The sequence below is a fragment of the Hoplias malabaricus genome, chromosome 8 (genome assembly GCF_029633855.1).
Source record: "Hoplias malabaricus isolate fHopMal1 chromosome 8, fHopMal1.hap1, whole genome shotgun sequence".
In the NCBI taxonomy this organism is placed as follows: Eukaryota; Metazoa; Chordata; class Actinopteri; order Characiformes; family Erythrinidae; genus Hoplias; species Hoplias malabaricus.
The window spans coordinates 20,775,783-20,795,019 of NC_089807.1; the positions used below are offsets into that span (position 1 = coordinate 20,775,783).

At 39.5% G+C, this 19,237-nt stretch overlaps 1 protein-coding gene across 2 annotated transcripts in view; it reads right to left on the reverse strand.

Annotated features, from left to right (window-relative positions):
- The window catches only part of prkceb (protein kinase C, epsilon b), a 121,797-nt gene that overhangs the window by 47,852 nt on the left and 54,708 nt on the right, over positions 1–19,237 (reverse strand). The window contains exons 3-5 of one of the 2 annotated variants that reach the window (XM_066678348.1): positions 2,187–2,346; positions 537–571; positions 76–164 (exon numbers count right to left, since the gene is read on the reverse strand). In XM_066678348.1, the coding sequence (XP_066534445.1) occupies positions 76–164; positions 537–571; positions 2,187–2,346 (284 nt within the window). Of the gene's footprint in view, positions 1–75; positions 165–536; positions 572–2,186; positions 2,350–19,237 lie in introns of both variants that reach the window. The other variant, XM_066678347.1, reaches the window with a different exon arrangement.

The following is a 19,237-nucleotide window of genomic DNA, read 5'->3' on the forward strand; positions in this document are numbered from 1 at the left end:
CACTTAAGCACTGATATGGTTTTAAAAGAATGTCAGGGAGAAGGGTGTCCCATACACTGAATGACTGCTACTCACCTCCTCTGCCGTGTCCTCCTGTTTCTTCAGGCCAGCACACTTTGTTATAATGAGCTCATGGCAGCGTTTATGGACCACACATGTGCACACTGACAGTAAAAAAACAAAGAGGCTGTGAGAACACACGTGGCTTACTTCTAAATTCTCTTTAACAGTATATCAAGGACACTTATTCCTGTAAGGTTAATGGTATGTGTACAATAAATGAATACTGAAACACATAGAGCTTTTGCTCTCAAATCCCAAGCATTATTTGGACCATTCAATTGATTCAAACATTACATATAGTCCACAAAATGTAAACAGAAGCTAGCACCACCTGCTGAACAGTGCAAACACGTTGACAAACAGGTTTTGATATAATACCAATATGTTAATTTCTTTTATGTTTCATTTAAAGTGAGTACAAATTCGTACAGGGCGAGACAAATGGTTAGATAACAAAATATAATGGGTTTTACCTTGACACTGATAGCCCTGCTTTCCTAGTACACCCCTGTGTGAAATAAAAGAAAAAGATCTTGATTTATTTTATAACTGAGCTTATTTCAAGGTGTGTATATATATTCTTAAAAAAAAACACCTACTTTGACTTTCATTGACTAGACACTTTATTACATATATTTATACAACATCCCCAAACATCTGGCATTAACCCCTTATAATTACTCAATTTAGCTATTTCAAGCTGCAACTTTCACAGACACAGTGGGTAAGAACAGTGATTAATCCCTGAAGATCCTTCACAGAAAACGGTGAACAATCTGACCACCATCCCCAGGTGGCAGTGCAGTTGCCACAATTTATGCACTGAAAATAAGGAAGCTCTAATGCATACAGTAGGAAGTTAACCTCCATCACTAGCCTCAGGGTGTCTCCCACTGTTGCTATGGGAGCACAGTCTTTTAAAGGTAAGCAAGCCCTGAAGATCCTGGTTTGGGAAGACAATGGAGACAAAGGTCTGGGCTGGCGTACAAACAGATGGCACTGTGCTTGCAGACACACAGCAAACAAAGTACCCCTCTTGTGAAAACAGTTTCACAGAGTGGAAGAATATCTGTAAACAGGAGTTGAAAACTTCCTCTTTTTATAGAACCTGTTTACCCCTGGACCCCAGATGAAACTGAGAGCTGATTTGCATATTAAATACCACACAGCAAATCACTACAAAGTGTAAAAGCATGGAATTAATATCAGCATGAGATTCACATACTAGTCTCATGAAAGGCATAGAGTTTTCCTTTAAATCAAAAAGGATTGTTCGACTTAAAAATGATTTAAAACCTGAAATTGCATTTCACAAACTAATTGAGCCCAGACATTTTATACTGAATTGGAAAAGTTAATCAAATTTACACAGCTCTGAAAGTGGTAATGAAAAACAAACCCATAGGCTAATATGTAAATATCTGTAAATCTAACAAAATTTTAACTCTACGTAATTCATTCATTGTCTGTAACCACTAATCCAGTTCAAGGTCACTGTAACTCTAAATAAACCTAATTTATTTCTCAAAGATAGAAGGATATACTATTTATAACGTTTATAAATGACTTTGGACATGGAAATCAGGTCTTTTATAAATGTCCAATAAGCTGTAAGCAGCTCAAGCTGTACACGATATAATCAATAGCATGTTATGAAAAAAAGGTTTCTTCTGCAATTCCTTCTCATGTACAGCTTTGGGGAAACACTGGTTTAGTGAACCAAAAGCTTTTCTTCTGCCTTAAATTTTTCTTACAAAATGGCCATGCAGGGCTTCTGTGAGGCACTGGCCCAATCGTCTGGAAATTGTTACATGAGTCCTATCTCTAGGTGAGTAGAATCGCCCTCCTCCTGTCAACCACGCAGCAAGATATGGGCTTGTGTTCTCCCATGCTGAGTGGTTTAATGATATGTTTGGCTGCATTTTGTGAATCTAACAATTACTACAAGAAAGAAATTGTAAAAGTTCCCCACTTATAAAAGAAAACAGCCATCAGATTGCTATGTCCTTTCTTCAAAAGCAGGGGGAAAAAAAGTAACACAACCCTTTACAAGACTTCTCACAGTGACGGATATTCTAGACATCAACAGGTGGTGGAGACATCACACAGGAGGGTTTACTCACCAGATGAACTCTCGGCAGTGTGAGCAGTAGGTTGGCTGTCTCAGGTAGGTAGCCATAAACTTGTGTCCATTGACCTGATGTACTCTCCTCCGTACAGCGCCCTGCCTCTTCCTCGGTCGCATGCGCTCCCTGAACACGCGCTCCTCATTCTCACAGCCTCCTGCTGATAAATACAAACAAACACACACACACAGCATGACAAACCGCAGACCTCACAATGTATACACTCACACACTATTCATAATAAGGTCTACAGCAGTCTATGGTTACAGATAATTTAGGTTTGATTTACGAGAACAATAAAAGTTGACAGTAATCTCTGTGGGAGTACACCCACCACGGCCCTGGTACATGTGTTTTTCAGCTGACACAATGTGTGTGAATAAGATAGCATGCACTGGTTTACTCTTATCACTGATTTTAAGATTGATTGCCATAACATATTTAGTAAACACAAGTCTAATATTAAAGTCATAAATACATTCACACCAAAAGTGAGACGAAAGTTCTTAATATAACTGCAAATGCTTTACAGTACATACTAATATATTTTTTTAATGTCAGTTTGAATACCCAATGATTCAGATTTAATTGCACGTCTAAGCCACAAAATTTGCCTCAACAGAGAAAGTCATTCCTATTGCCACCATTAGGTGGTGCTACAGATGCATTCACGAAAAAAAGACCGCTCTAATGTGGTGATGTGTTCTAACGGAACCCAAGAGACAAGAGTTTGTTCCAGCGGACACACACACACACACACACACACACAAACATCCCAGAATATAATAAGTTACAATTCAAGCTTTCTCCGAAGCCAAATACGTGCAAGATGTCCTACAAAGCAATAATTCTCGCTTTATCCAGATTTATCTACTTTTGCCCCAAATCAAGCTGGTCCATTCATATTGGGCAATCCTCAACATTGGGCTTATGTTATCTGTTATTTCAGAGTTAAGTCTGAAATCCTGCTTTATGGAATATCCCTCAAGTCTAATCCAAAACAGCAAAAACTAGACAAGGAAAACTGAGCAGATTAGAAAAAGCTCAAATAAAAAAATTAAAAACCCATTGTAGCATTAATAAAATATAGCAATAAATTATCATAATTTGGTTTGAGCTTCTTACCCAAGTATTCCCTCTTAGACAGTGCAAAACCTAGGATTAATTTTAATGTAATGTTTCACATTACATGATTAACATCACAAGGCTACATTAAGGAACCCTAGGTAGTACATTTACCTTAAAAGTACAGCTTCGAAATCATTGTGATTCAGGTTCAACACTGTAACATGTAACTTTTGGAGGAGAGAATGTAACTTCACACCTTCCCCCTTGATTTCAGGACAGTGCTGTTAAAGTGAACTACACTCTGCAACTATAGGTGGTGCTGAGGAGTAAATATACCTAATGTTACCTAGTGTTTCTTTTAACTACATGGGAGCAAAAAAGGCAAGTGTGTTCATCTGTCCTGGAGTACATTTGCCCAAATTCCAGGTGCTTATAGCAGAGGAAGTGACATATAAGAAATATTTACACAGTGGTGCTTATTGGCTGCCACAAAGCAAAATGTGCTTCTCATTTGCAGTTGTCAAGAGCTCATCCTTTCACTGCTCACTTTAGCAGGCTTTACATGCCTGCTTTTAATTTTTTTTTACTTTTCCATTTCACTTTAAACGTCCCAAATAAGTACATTTTTTTTAAAGTTTTCTTAGAAGCACTGTCCTGAAACGGCCACAAATCATACTGAAGAATTTAAGGTGGAACGGAAAATGTGAATAAGAAACCAACCTGTACAGATGCAGTGCATAAACCAAACATTATTCTATAGGCTCTATCCTCCCACACAATCTCTTACCTGTAAAATGCTGCGGCTTCTCACTGGAATTTTCTGTTCTAAATTAAGTGCAACAGTTACGTTCCCGCACATGTTCAGTTTTAAAAGTAGGTGTGCAAAATAAACCTGACTGTTGTATGTGTGTTTTTTTTTTGTTTGTTTGTTTTTTTGTTTTTTGATATACATACTGGACTGTGGTTGGTTCAAACAAATTCATGGCATACAAAATTGATATCATAAGATGTATTATGCTATGGGAACATATTTAACCATATTTTTCTACGTTTTCTGGGGAAACATTTGTACTGGTTTGCTAAGCATAACATTAATATTCATTCTGGGTTTTCTTTCTTAACATAAATATCTCCCCACTTTCTTTTACTCTTATTGATGACCATGCTCTTCACAATCGTTTATTATACACAGCATATTTGTCTACAGCATTCAAAACTGCATATCTTTATACCATTTTATTGTAGAATAATTATTTAACTTCCTGTCATTATCTAAAGACTATAAACTAGACTTTTATTCTTGAAGTCACAACTCCAAATCTGCAGGTTGTGTTTGTGTTCATGGAAATCATGCAGGGACAGAGATCGATGGATTGATAAAGCACAGCTGTTACAGAGCCACCACACTAGAGAGCTGTCATACTCAGCAGATAATGACACATGGTCACAGCAGAGGAAACACTCATAATGTATGTGCATATGCATGCACACACACTTCCAGAAACATAATCTTCCACTCACCACCTCTCTCTCTCTCTCTCTCTCTCTCTCTCTCTCTCCCTGTAGCAGTATCACTCTGTGGAAATGTAGAACTGTGATCACTCCTGAGTATTCCCTTATGTTACTCTATCACAGGAGAGGGAGAAATATAATGCAAAGGGAGAAACAGAGAAGGACAAGAGTGGGGAGTGGAGAAAAAAGACAAAGAGAGAGCGAGAGAGATAGTGGAAGCCTCTTCACATCATCATGAGACTCTGCAATACTAACCACACACATCTAGTTGTGAGTTACTAACAAACATTCACACTATTTCACACATTCATTCATTATCTGTAACTGCTTATCCAATTCAGGGTTGCGGTGGGACCAGAGCCTACCTGGAATCATTGGGCGCAAGGCAGGAATACACCTTGGAGGGGGTGCCAGTCCTTCACAGGGCAACACACAGACTCACATTCACTCACATCTACGGACACTTTTTGAGTCACCAATCCACCTACTAGCATGTGTTTTTATACTGTGGGAGGAAACCCACGCGGACACAGGGAGAACACACCAAACTCCTCACAGACAGTCACCCGGAGCGGGAATAGAACCACAACCTCCAGGTCCCTGGATCTGTGTGACTGCGACACTAACAAAATACTTCAACTGAGAAATTGAAATGAAATCACAAAGTGCAGTCCTGTGACAGAGTACCTGAGCACAGAAGGTGCAGACTTATTTACAGTCTGCCTTTAGTGAGCAGCAGGCATAAGAGAGTGAATCAGGAAAACTGTTTGTGTCAGTGGTGAAAACTAAATAAAACAGAGAAAGAGCTGAACGTTTTGACAACACGGCCTAAACTCACTTGAATTCAAAGAGAAGTCTTTACAAAAATGTATTAAGGGGAGAGACAGACAGACATAGAGAGAGAGAAAGAGAGAGATGGAAAGGGAAAAGAAGCAGAGAAAAGAGAAAAGAGATGGATAAAATACCAAGAATAAAAGGGAACAGAGGGACAGTAGAGAGGCTGAAAAGGGACACCAAAAGATCGATGGATAGAAGAGTGAGAGAGAGAGAGCAAAATAATACTATAATAATAATAATAAAAGTTGGCAAGTAAGCAATCATATACGGTTATTAATAAAGTCACTGTGTATAGTATCTGAAAGGTCCTGCAGGTTTGCCAAGACAAAAAAGAAGCAGAGCATGACAGCACTGCAGCACTGCATATGATGACGGGAGAAAGTGAAAATCCTACATATTAAAATGAAGTTTCATTTCATGTAACCCAGCTGACCTGTCCTTTCTCATCATGAGCGAGAAGTCTTTTACAGAGCTGCCACAACCCGAATGATCAAGGTTATCTCTCATAGCTTCGGTTAATGATTTTCTAATCCCAGTTTGGCTGAGCTGCACTTTTCATAATGAAATGCATTAATTCAGTTTCCAAAATGACATCTAATATTGAGTATGAAATAATAATATAAAAAAAAAACTTTGAAAGCATGTTAAACAAAACACCCTTGTAAAGTGGTCACCATGCTCAATGTCAAGCACTGGCTATAGGTGTGTAAAGCCATTGGAATGTGGAGCAGCGGAAAGGAAGCTCATTTCAATACTCTCCTTAAACACAGCACTGCTCCACTGTCCAGTGTAAAGCCTTCTCACACTCCTCACATGAGTACAGTCTGTTCCTGCAGCAATGAAGACAAACTCCCTGCAAATATCCCTGATTTCAAATGAAACATTTTGAATGGGATGTGTGATGCAGATTTTGTCTGCCAAGCTCAACTGAAAGCACAGAGGAACAAGGTGTCCACTGCGTCAGGTGCGCAGGATCATATGCGCACCCGAACTATTTCCCCCGAACTAAATGTAAAAGTAGAAAAACAAAATCAGCCTGTTTCAGCAACCTAATCAATATTAAATCATACACAACACCTAGCAGCAACACCTCAGAACTAAAATTTGGGTTACTCAACATAAGATCACTAAACTCAAAAGCACTCATTGTAAATGATATTATAAGTGATCATAAATTCAATGTTTTCTGTCTCACGGAAACGTGGGTTAGGCCAAATGAATATTTAGCACTAAATGAAGCCACCCCCCTAGGCTATAATTATGCACATAGCCCAAGAATATCAGGCAAAGGAGGTGGAGTATGTGTAATTTACCAAAATACCCTAGAAATTAGTCTTAAACAATGTGACACCTTCTCTTCTTTTGAGGTACTCTCCACTATTATTACAAATCCGGTCACAAAAAAGGACGCATTTTTATTATGCAACATTTACAGACCACCAGGGCCTTACTTAGAATTTCTGAAAGAATTCAGCGATTTTGCTACAAACCTAGCGGTGTGCAATCATAAAGTTATAATTGTAGGAGATTTCAATATCCATTTTGAGAAGGAAAGTGACCCACTAAAAAAGGCATTTACCTCAATCTTAGACTCTATTGGTATTTCTCAAAATGTAACAGGGCCTACACACTACTGCAGCCACACTTTAGACTTAGTTCTGACACTAGGTCTTAACATTGATAAATTATTATCTTACCGCAATCCTCAGCAATCTCCGATCATTACTTAATTTCATATGAGCTACGTTTTAGACATAATATATGTAAGAACCCTCGCTATTCTACAAGGCGTATAATAAAACCATCTACCGCCCTACAATTTATAGAAAACCTACCAGAACTATCGACCCCAGTTCCAACTCCATCAGACACAATGGACCTAGATGTACTAACTGATTACCTAGAAAATACCTGTCGATCTACTTTAGAAAAGGTAGCACCACTTAAACATAAAAGTATAAGACAGAAAAAGCTCGCACCATGGTATAATGATAAGACCCGTACTTTAAAACAAACATTACGAAAACTAGAGCGGAAATGGCGATCAACCAAGCTTGAAGTGTTCCATTCTGCCTGGAAGGAAAGCCTTATAGAGTATAGAAATGCCCTCACTAAAGCTTGCTCAGCATATCTGGCCTCGCTGATCTCCAATAATAAAAATAATCCGAGAGCACTGTTTAGTGTGTTTTCTAGAATTACAAAAAATCAAGCAGGTTCTGAACAACTAATTCCAGCAACTCTCACCAGTAAAGATTTTATGGACTTTTTTAATAATAAAATTGAGAATATTAGACAACAAACTCAAGCCACAGGATCAAATCCATCCTGGCTGCCACCCGATGTGAATGATATAAAACATAATATAACTGTAAAAGAAAGACTTGAAACCTTTTACCCACTCCACTCCCACAATTAGAACTAGAGAAGATTATCACCTCCGCAAACTGTACAACTTGCACACTTGATGCAATTCCCACAAAGTTGCTCAAAGAAGTACTACCAGCTATTATTGATCCTCTTTTAACTATAGTAAACTCATCCCTTAGTCTGGGCCATGTACCCAAAGCTTTTAAACTAGCAGTTATTAAACCTATGATCAAGAAACCAAATCTTGATGCTAGTACACTGTCTAATTACAGGCCTATTTCTAATTTGCCATTTCTGTCCAAGATCTTAGAAAGAGCTGTGGCCCAACAACTTAGTTCATATCTACATAAGAATCATATATATGAAAAATTCCAATCTGGATTCAGGCAACATCATAGTACAGAGACAGGTTTAGTCAAGATAACAAATGATCTTCTTCTTGCCTCTGATCAAGGCCACGTATTCCTGTTGGTGCTTCTTGACCTAAGCGCAGCCTTCGATACAATAGACCACAATATTCTCATAGAAAGTTTATAAAACATGGTTGGAATCACAGGGACAGCCCTATTATGGCTCAAATCTTACTTAACGGAACGTTATCAATTCGTAAAAGTAAACAATCTAAATTCAAATTATTCTAAAGTAAGATTTGGAATTCCACAAGGCTCTATTTTAGGACCATTATTATTTACACTATACATGTTACCGCTAGGCACAGTTATAAGAAACCATGACATTAACTTTCACTGTTACGCAGACGACACACAATTGTATATTTCAGCCAAGCCCAATGACAAACACAGATTAAAGAAAATAGAGGACTGTGTAAAAGACGTGAAAGGCTGGATGTTGCGTAACTTCCTCCTTCTAAACAGCAACAAAACAGAGGTCCTGCTTTTGGGTCCAAAACTGGCAAGAAATAAATTATCAGATTTAATTTTAAATCTAGCTGACTTTCCAGTTAAACCTGGTTCAGCAGCAAAAAATCTTGGTGTCATAATTGACCCGGATTTATCATTTGATCAACACATAGGAAGTATCACTAGGACAGCTTTTTTACATCTTCGCAATATTGCTAAGATTAGAAATGCCTTATCCCTCCAGGACGCAGAAACATTAGTACATGCCTTTATTACTTCAAGGCTTGACTACTGTAACGCACTACTGTTAGGATGCACCAGCAGCAATTTAAGAAAACTTCAACTAGTTCAAAATGCTGCAGCTAGGGTTCTCACTAAAACTAGAAAATTTGAACATATCAGCCCAGTTTTATCATCACTTCATTGGCTGCCTGTTAAATTCCGCATTGACTACAAAATTTTGTTATTAACATATAAAGCTCTACATGGGCTTGCTCCTGAATATCTTCAAGATACAATTTCCTATTATGAGCCTCCACGTTCACTCAGATCACAGAATACTGGATTTTTAATTGTTCCCAGAATTCAGAAGGCCTCAGCTGGGGGAAGAGCCTTTTCTTATAAAGCCCCCAGACTCTGGAATGATCTTCCAGAAAATGTTCGGGACTCAGACACAGTCGCAATCTTCAAATCTAGGCTAAAAACACATTTGTTTAGTTTATCTTTTGGTAGCTAATACTCCCCCATAGATAAAGGCGGCAGATCCGGGGGGTCCATGGACACAGGGAATTATAGTAAACTGAGACGCTGGTGCTGTCGTCCCGCCGCTTCTCGCGATCACTCAGGTTTGTTGACGGTGGAGCGGAGGGATGCCAGTGTTTCAGGATGCTCCCGTGTCTGTGTGTCCTCCTGGTTCTCTCCTTTTAGTTAAAGCTGTCATAGTCAGATCTGCCGGAGTCATTAGCCACACTCTGGAAATTTTCATATTTTCTACTTTATAAACACAAAACAGTTCAAAACTAATTCCATCCCTTTACATCTTTCCGAGTAGACAACTGCCCACCTGTCTGTCTGGACACTGATGGATGACTGTCGAGACCCTCCTCCACGCTTCAGACCAGCTGCCCACGCTCCAACAACCACCAAGTGCCTTGAAGCTGTCCCTACACTGAAGTTCTCATGGACTACTAACTATCATCACCTGTAGATTGACCAGAGGAGGATGGGTCACCCCTTGTGAGCCTTGGTTCCTCCCAAGGTTTCTTCCTCAGCTGGGGGAGTTTTTCCTTGCCACTGTCGCCCCTGGCTTGCTCACTTGAGGGTTTTACATTTGTTTTTTACATTTCATGTCAAATCTTTGTCTTACTGGAATTCTGTGAAGCTGCTTTGTGACAACATCAGTTGTGAAAAGCGCTATATAAATAAATTTGATTTGATTTGATTTGATTTGATTTGATATGTTCAACCAGCAAGCATGGAACAAAAAACAATTTGCCCTAATGTAAGCAGCAAATCAGGTCTAATGCAAGCTTTGGATAATAGCTGATTGTGTTAAAGTTGGCGTCTTATTTGAGCTTTTTACTCTTATTCAGAGTTTTTGTTCCACCTTAAATAAATTAGGCCACAGTCACCTCAGCTTCAACACCAGGACAGCAACAGAGCAGCCAGTCAGTGTTATGAGAGGACAAATCAGTTTCACTCCCTAGCTTTCTTTACTGTCAAGAGAGCCCATAAATTATATCCTTGTAAAATGACATTTACCAATGCATACATGTACAAAAATAAAGATTCTGTGCTTTTAAAACAATATTCACACACCTGCAAATCGGTTTTGTGCATTGCTCAGGCTTAATTATTACACTAGAGACTATTACAGGTGGCACGGTGGTGCAGCAGGGACTGTCGCAGTCACACAGCTCCAGAATCCTGGGGTTGTGGGTTCAAGTCCTGCTCCTGGTGACTTTCTCCTGTAAGGAGTTTGGTGTGTTCTCACAGTGGCCATGTAGGTTTCCTCCCACAGTCCGAAAACACACGTTGGTAGGTGGATTGGCAACTCAAAGTGTCCATAGGTGTGAGTGAATGTGTGTCGCACTGTGAAGGACCGGCACCCCCCCTCCAGGGTGTGTTCCTGTCTTGCGCACAATGATTCGGGGTAGGCTCCGTACCCACCACGACCCTGAACTGGATAAGTGCTTACAGACAATGAATGAATGAATGAGACTATTATACCCCTTTTCCACAAGTTAACACAGTTGTCTGTGTATTATTGAAACATCTGTGACATATTTTGGTCAAGATAGCAATGGATCAAACATCAGGCCACCATTCTCCCTTTGTGTAATCAGCCCTGCTCAGAATGGCTTGTTTCAGGACTTGTTCCTTTAAATAATGAGCCACAACTGATTTTGGCACTAAGGCCTAGGAGTAAGGAGCAGAAGCTGTGGCTTTTAGCCATTTTCCTTGTTCTCTTTAATTTGTGCCCTCGTTTTCATCATATTAAATCAGTATAACACAAGTGAAAAAATAATCTGGCCTTTTTGATCTCAAATAAACACAGGCAAGGCAAGTTTATTTATAGAGCACCTTTCATACAGAGCAATTCAAAGTGCTTTACAGAATAAAAACAGTTAAATTAAAAGCCAGAATAACATCATAAAAGTCCAAGGTGCAGGTGCAGTGTTGTGATTGGAGAAATTCATAGGAGATGGGATCATTCTAGATATGATGCAACACAAAATCAAAATTACTCCTTTTATCCCACGTTTTCTGACTTAGGCAGACCACAAAAATGGACCATGTTGTGCTTTTTTTTTAAAACAACGTGTATGGTTGTTTAATTACAATTTAACTTTTACAATTTTAATATTATTATTATTATTATTATTATTATTATTATTATTATTATTATTATTATTATTATTATTATTATTATTATTACTATTATTATTATTATTATTTAACAGGTATGTGGTTTAAGGACACAACTGTAAATCTCAGTGAATTTTGGAATAGTGGTTTTAAACTCAAAATATTTTTTGACAGTTTTTGCTTCCATATAAAGGAGAAATCAACACCTATTAACTCTTACTAACAGAGACAGCAGGCCATACTGAAGCCACATTGCATTCAGACAGTTAGCAGTGTGGTTTCTGCTGTGAATATGGTTTTGTTTTTATCAGTGGTTGTAGTAAATGATATTTGGTTTACTTAGCTGTTATTGTGGTGTACTGACACAATAACTGTTTTCCTAGATGCAGTAGACACAGTGCTACCCAGAAGAGTAAACAAAGCAGTAGAAGGTCGTCATGTTTGATTATATTCTTTCACTGGTTATTTAAACTACAACAATACCTCTCCTTAATTGTAATTGTTTTACACCAAGGGTTATAAATACCAAGTACTAATAAAAAGAAAAATATAAAAATAGCTGCACTTTAAACTCTTAATGGAACACAGGTAAGACTAGTACAATCCAAAAGACCACAAAAACCTATAAAACTAAACAGGAATTGCTGAAAGTTATATACACCTATGGACACTTTAGAGTGACCAGTTCACCTACCAACGTGTGCCTTTGGACCGTGGGAGGAAACCCACGCAGACACAGGGAGAACACACCAAACTCCTCAAAGACCCCAGGCTGTGAACCCACAACCTCCAAGCCATGGAGCTGTGTGACTGTGACAATATTTAATAATTATTAACAATATTAAATTATTTTATTTATTAAAAAGTTTTATTTTACTACAAATGTAAGAGAAGAATGACAAAAAAACCCTGTAAATATTTTCTTATTTTGTAAAGAACAGCAAATTTACCAAGATTCTGATTGTTTATTAAATAAATAATGTAGCATGTAAATATACAACACTACAAAAAATCTACAAAAATTGTGTGTGCATATAAACAGCAAATGTAAACAATTTTATAAAAAGTAACCTTAAAGCTTCACAGTAAATAACAAAACAAATACAGAATGTTAGCTGTGCTGAGTCTGTTAGAGCTCAATGGTTTGAACTCTTCTAACAGCACTCTCGAATTTTCTCGTTCTCAACCAGGTGCTTATGCTTGAGGTGGTGAAACAGATTAGCTGTGTTAATCCCTTCTGTTTTTACAGGTTTCTTTCATTTCTTACATAGTAACATAGTTTATTGTACATCTGACATATTGTAACCTCCACACAATTGAAGTCGCTCCCTTTTTTTGGAGCAAATTCCTCCACCTCAGAGCCACTTTCCACCGTACTTCACTGTGCCTGAATGACTCAGGAGAAAAAATGTATGTCATATTATGGGTAACTGCATGACGTCATTAAATAAACAAGTCAGAATATCACTATTATCACAATATTGATTTTTTTTATTGTTGTAAAAAGGAAAATATTATCGCATACAATACAAATATATACAATATACAATATGGCACAGCCCTACTCAAAAAAACCTCAAAACAGTGAGCGCTAATTGAAGAGAAGCAGTCAAACAGGCTCAGAATGTGCTCTGTGGAATGGGGTTCATAACACTAATTTCCCTGCGGGGATTAATAAAGTTTTATCTTATCTTAAAAGTGAACTTCCAAGGCTTTTCAACTTCCGAGTCTTTCAATGCATGTAAGTGTGAGCCTTCATCAAGGAAAGTCACAAAACAACCTTGACAAAGGATCTATAAATAATCATGAGCCTTGGCTGTTTGTACACAAAAGAGATACATGTATGTAACACTGTAAATCAACAATGTAGGAGAAACCTACAAAGGATAAGTCAAAAGTCACAAAAATAAAAAACACACTTGTAACATGCCATTCATTCACTAAATACAAAACTAATAAGAATCTAAACACGAGAATTGAACATTTAGTCAGCCATAAAGGGTGCCACTCTAATCATAAATATTTATAAATATGACCTAAAAAAATGCTCTGTATAGTCTGAGAAAAATCCATCTCAAATTGGTTATGCTTCTGTTACCTATCTGTAGCAAGCCATTTGCAATCACCCAGGTGGTGGATGCAGGACGCTTGAGCCTTTTGGACAATTACTAATACACAACATAACCATGTTAAACACCAGGTATTTCTCACTGTGGTAGTGACAGTAAGTTCTTGGTGTTGAAACAGACAGAACCCCGCATGTGTCCATAGCCCTGTTTCAGTCCATGCGGCTAGTGGTTTGGCTTTGACTTCCATCTCCCAGGTCAAAGCTCTGGATTCTTGCCTGGCTCGTCATCTTGCCGGGGAAGCAGTGCATGGCCAAAGTCTTTCTTAAGCTTGGATCACACTTTCCCACATGTGTCTGGAACATAATCAATATCTAGTAATATAAGCATAGAGGGTCTGTTTGAACGTTTAATCTAAAATTGTCTTACCATAGGGCGGCACGGTGGCACAGCAGGTAGTGTCACACAGCTCCAGGGGCCTGGAGGTTGTGGGTTCGATTCCAGCTCCGGGTGACTGTCTGTGAGGAGTTGGTGTGTTCTCCCCGTGTCCGCGTGGGTTTCCTCCGGTTGCTCCGGTTTCCTCCCACAGTCCAAAAACACACGTTGCAGGTGGTTTGGCGACTCGAAAATGTCCGTTGGTGTGTGAGTGAATGTGTGTGTGTCTGTGTTGCCCTGTGAAGGACTGGCGTCCCCTCCAGGGCGTATTCCCGCCTTGCGCCTGATGATTCCAGGTAGGCTCTGGACCCCCCGCGACCCTAAAATTGGATAAGCGGTTACAGATAATGGATGGATGTCTTACCATAGTATGTAGATAGACGTTCTTTATCAACAAGTATAAGACATCTTTTAAGGCTATGTACATATGAATTTTTATTATTATTATTATTATTTAAAATGAGAGAAAACATTAAAATGGGCGGCATGGTGGCGTAGCAGGTAGTGTCGAGGTCACACAGCTCCAGGGACCTGGAGATTGTGGGTTCGAGTCCTGCTCCGGGTGACTGTCTGTGAGGAGTTTGGTGTGTTCCAACCATGCTAATTTATTCAACAATCAGTCCTATATTCAAATAGCACCTGCAGAGTGCACGGTAGTGTACGGTATTGGACTAATCCTAAATGACAGTTGTGCACGAATGCTGAGTGTGGAGGGGCCTATATATAAAACAGCAGCTTTAAAAACCATCTAAGCTTTCAAATGTGTTGAGATTTGGTCTTGCGGTGGGTAAGAGCAGTAAATGGGTTCACCTGCACGGCAAAGTGCACCACAAGGAATCTATAGAAATCATCCCTGCTTTTGCATTATTGACACTACTACAGCAAATCTAGCATGTGTAGGTCTTGGCTGTTAGTCTCCTGTTGTTCATAACGGGTGAGATTAAATAAAAGGTGCAGATAAACCTACGCCTGATTTTAGCTCCATCTATGGGCACAGGGCAAGTGGCATCTGTCTAGTCTCACAGTGATGCCACTGAAAAGAGTGTGTCTCATGCGATTATTATACATGAATCACCCACATCCTCCTCTCAACCTCTGCTGGCAAACTGCCTCCCAAGAGAGAGAGAGAGAGAGAGAGAGAGAGAAAATGCTACTGGGCCCAGAAAACAGAAGACATCATGCCAAGTACTCTCTTGACTGACAATGATATAAAGCACTGACAGATTTTTTTACCAACACACTCACTGACCACAGGTTAGCTGTCAAAAGGTGACAATTAGGTTTATATATCACACTGAGAAAAACAAATATGGCCACTAAGGTTTAGGAACCAGATCCTAGAGGCAGAAATACTAAAATAAACAAAACATGTAAATCACACACATCTGACAACGTCACCTATTTTTTCACACCCCTGTAAATCCCTGCCTATGGACCACCATTTCTGACCCTAACAAGTCATGTCATATCACTGCAATAAATGATCACTGGATTAAGAACACCAACCTTGTATCTACTGTCAGTGTCCATTTTATGAGCCCCCCTCACCATACAGGAGCACTTTGAAGCACAATTACAGACTATAGTCCACCTGTGTCCCTGCATACTTTCATATCCCCATTTCACCCTGTTCTTCAAAGGTCAGGACCCCCACAAGACCACCACAGAGCAGGTATGAACTGGGTGGTGGATCATTCTCGGAGCTGCAGTGACACTGATGTGTGTGGTTGTGTGTTAAGTGTGTGTCTCTGTGACTGGGGACTCTGCAAAGTGTGCCCTCAACATTAATGTAAAAGTCAGAAGACATTTATTCATTCATTCATTGTCTGTAACCGCTTATCCAGTTCAGGGTCGCAGTGGGTCCGGAGTCTACCCGGAACACAGGGAGAACAAACTAAACACCTCACAGACGGTCACCTGGAGCGGGATTTGAACAACCTCTAGGTCCTTGGAGATGTGTGACTGCGACACTACCTGCTGCACCACCGTGCCACCCACAAGACTACATCACACCCTTTTACCATTTTCTGAGCCCTGTTTCAGTTGTTCTTTTAGCTTTAGTTAAGCCATTCAAGGACAAATTTCAGCCATGTTTATATTTAAACCATTCAAGTGTCCTCTAGGGCTGCATGAAGTAGAATAAGAGGAGACCGAAATATTTGAAAGTGAACCGAAAGAAGACAGAAAGAGTCGAGACACAAACAGTGAGACACACCAACCTCTCGCCCTCACACAGTGTGGTCTCAGTAGAGTGGCAAGTCATTTACCACGTCTCACTCATTAACACACTCAGTCAGGGTGAGAACACCCTGCAAGGTGGTCCATCACACACAGGCATACACTCGCTCACACAAAAACACCACCAGCGGACGCGGGCACCTTGCATATGACTATTTATACAATGCTCTGTTAATGTAAGAGATGCTTATACCGTAATATCCTTACTTCTCTAAGGAAGGGTATTTTGGAATATTGCATTTGAAGCACACTGTCACTACTGGAAGAAGTAGTGGCATATATACAATATTGTAACTATACAGGAACATATATTTACAATATATTGCCAAATATCAACAATTCCACCTATTATTTATTTACAGTATAATGACATTCTACACACTCAAAGCACTACACATTCTTTGTAATATTAGGAATTTGCATTAACAACCGCCAATGAGCAACATCCTCTTGGAAGATGTGATGGTTGCCCATCTGTGACAGTATTTTCACCACATGTCAGACAGAGGCAGTGGTGCAAGGCAGGAGACAACCTGGACAGGCCTCGGTCTATCACAGGGCATCACACTCACTCACTCACACCTGTAGGCAATTCCACAAGACCCTGGAGCTGTGTAGCAGCTACACTACCTGTTGATAGCCTGCTCTTCCTTTTATATAGTGTCTTATATAGTCTTGGATTACAATCAAAAGTCTAACAGTATTCATAATAATACATGCCTTTCTACATAACATCACTTAACATTACAGTCCTCTTTGAAAACACCTAGGACATTTCATACGCCACTAACACCTGATTTAGTGCCACTGCTAAAGGCTGTTAGTATTATTATCATTATCATGTACAACAGTAATAATACATAATCAGATATACATAATTATTATTGAGGACTAAGAGCTGTTTTATTTCTTCCTCACTGTTGACTGCTCAGTCTCTAGTGTCCTGTTCTGTCCTGTTCTGACTGTATAGTTTACTGTACTATTGTCTGTATTTATTGTCTGTGCGTACTACTGTCTGCTGCTTTTTCTGTGTAAAATGTAGAGCTGTGTTCTGGAGGAACAATAGTTTAGTCCTCAGTCAACCAGTGTGTGGCCAATGTTTACACTTACTTTGAAACACAGCACACAGAGATATTAGCAGGAATATTCTTTTGACAACAACAAAAACAAACATATAAAATATATAAAAAATTTGCCCGAGTTTAAAGTACTGCTACACACTTTTAGGAATTTCCATAGCTGAATCCACTGAGTATCAGCTCATTATACTGTGGCCACCATACTGGGTGACAGCTAATCTGAAGGGCAGCTTTGAGTTAATTGTAAGTGCACATCCAGTGACTTCTAGCCACACAAGACCAGGACATAAGGGGTGCTTCTTCCACATGCAATCCATGTCCTCACACTTACCCCTCCAGCCCCTCCAAGCCAATATTGCCTAGCAACAGGCAGTGGGTGCCTGGCAACAGCCACAGCCATGCCCCTGGAGCCGGGGTGCTCACCGCTCTTCAGTGGAAGGCTACATGCATTAATTACGTCGTCAGTCACTCTAATGTCCTTCACCTGTCAAGAAACTGAAACTTTTCATATGTTTCCCACACACACTGTTTCGTCCCTTGGTTAACAAATGGACTTCAAGATTGCTTCTACTACTTTTGTAAACCTTTACTCAAGTGTGATAGTGACATCTACATCATATATATATATATATATATATATATATATATATATATATATATACACACACACATTGCCTTGCAAAGGTATTCAGCCCCCTTGAACTTTCCAACTTTTTGCCACATTTCAGGCTTCAAACATAAAGATATAAAATTGGAATTTTTTGTGAAGAATCAACAACAAGTGGGACACAATCATGAAGTGGAATGAAATTTATTGGATGTGTCAAACTTTAACATTAAATAAAAAACTGAAAAGTGGGGCGTGCAATATTATTCGGCCCCCTTGCGTTAATACTTTGTAGCGCCACCTTTTGCTGCAATTACAGCTGCAAATTGCTAGGGGTATGTCTCTATCAGTTTTGCACATCGAGAGACTGAAATTCTTGCCCATTCTTCCTTGCAAGATTCCACAGATTCTCGATTGGATTCATGTCCAGACTTTGACTTGGCCACTCCAACACCTGGATACATTTATTTGTGAACCATTCCATTGTAGATTTGGCTTTATGTTTTGGATCATTGTCTTGTTGAAAGATAAATCTCTGTCCCAGTCTCAGGTCTCTTTCAGACTCCAGCAGGTTTTCTTCCAGAATGGTCCTGTATTTGGGCACATCCATCTTCCCATCAATTTTGACCATCTTCCCTGTCCCTGCTGACGAAAAGCAGGCCCAAAAGATGATGCTGCCACCACCATGTTTGACAGTGGGGATGGTGTGTTCAGGGTGATGAGCTGTGTTGCTTTTATGCCAAACATATCGTTTTGCATTGTGGCCAAACACTTTGATTTTGGTTTCATCTGACCAGAGCACCTTCTTCCACATGTTTGGTGCGTCTCCCAGGTGGCTTGTGGCAAACTTTAAATGAGAATTTTTATGGATATCTTTGAGAAATGGCTTTCTTCTTGCCACTCTTCCATAAAGGCCAGATTTGTGCAGTGTACAACTGATTGTTGTCCTATGGACAGACTCTCCCACCTCAGCTGTAGATCTCTGCAGTTCATCCAGAGTGATCATGGGCCTCTTGGCTGCATTTCTGATCAGCCTTCTCCTTGTTCGAGATGAAGGTTTAGAGGGATGGCTGGGTCTTGGTAGATTTGCAGTGGTCTGATACTCCTTCCA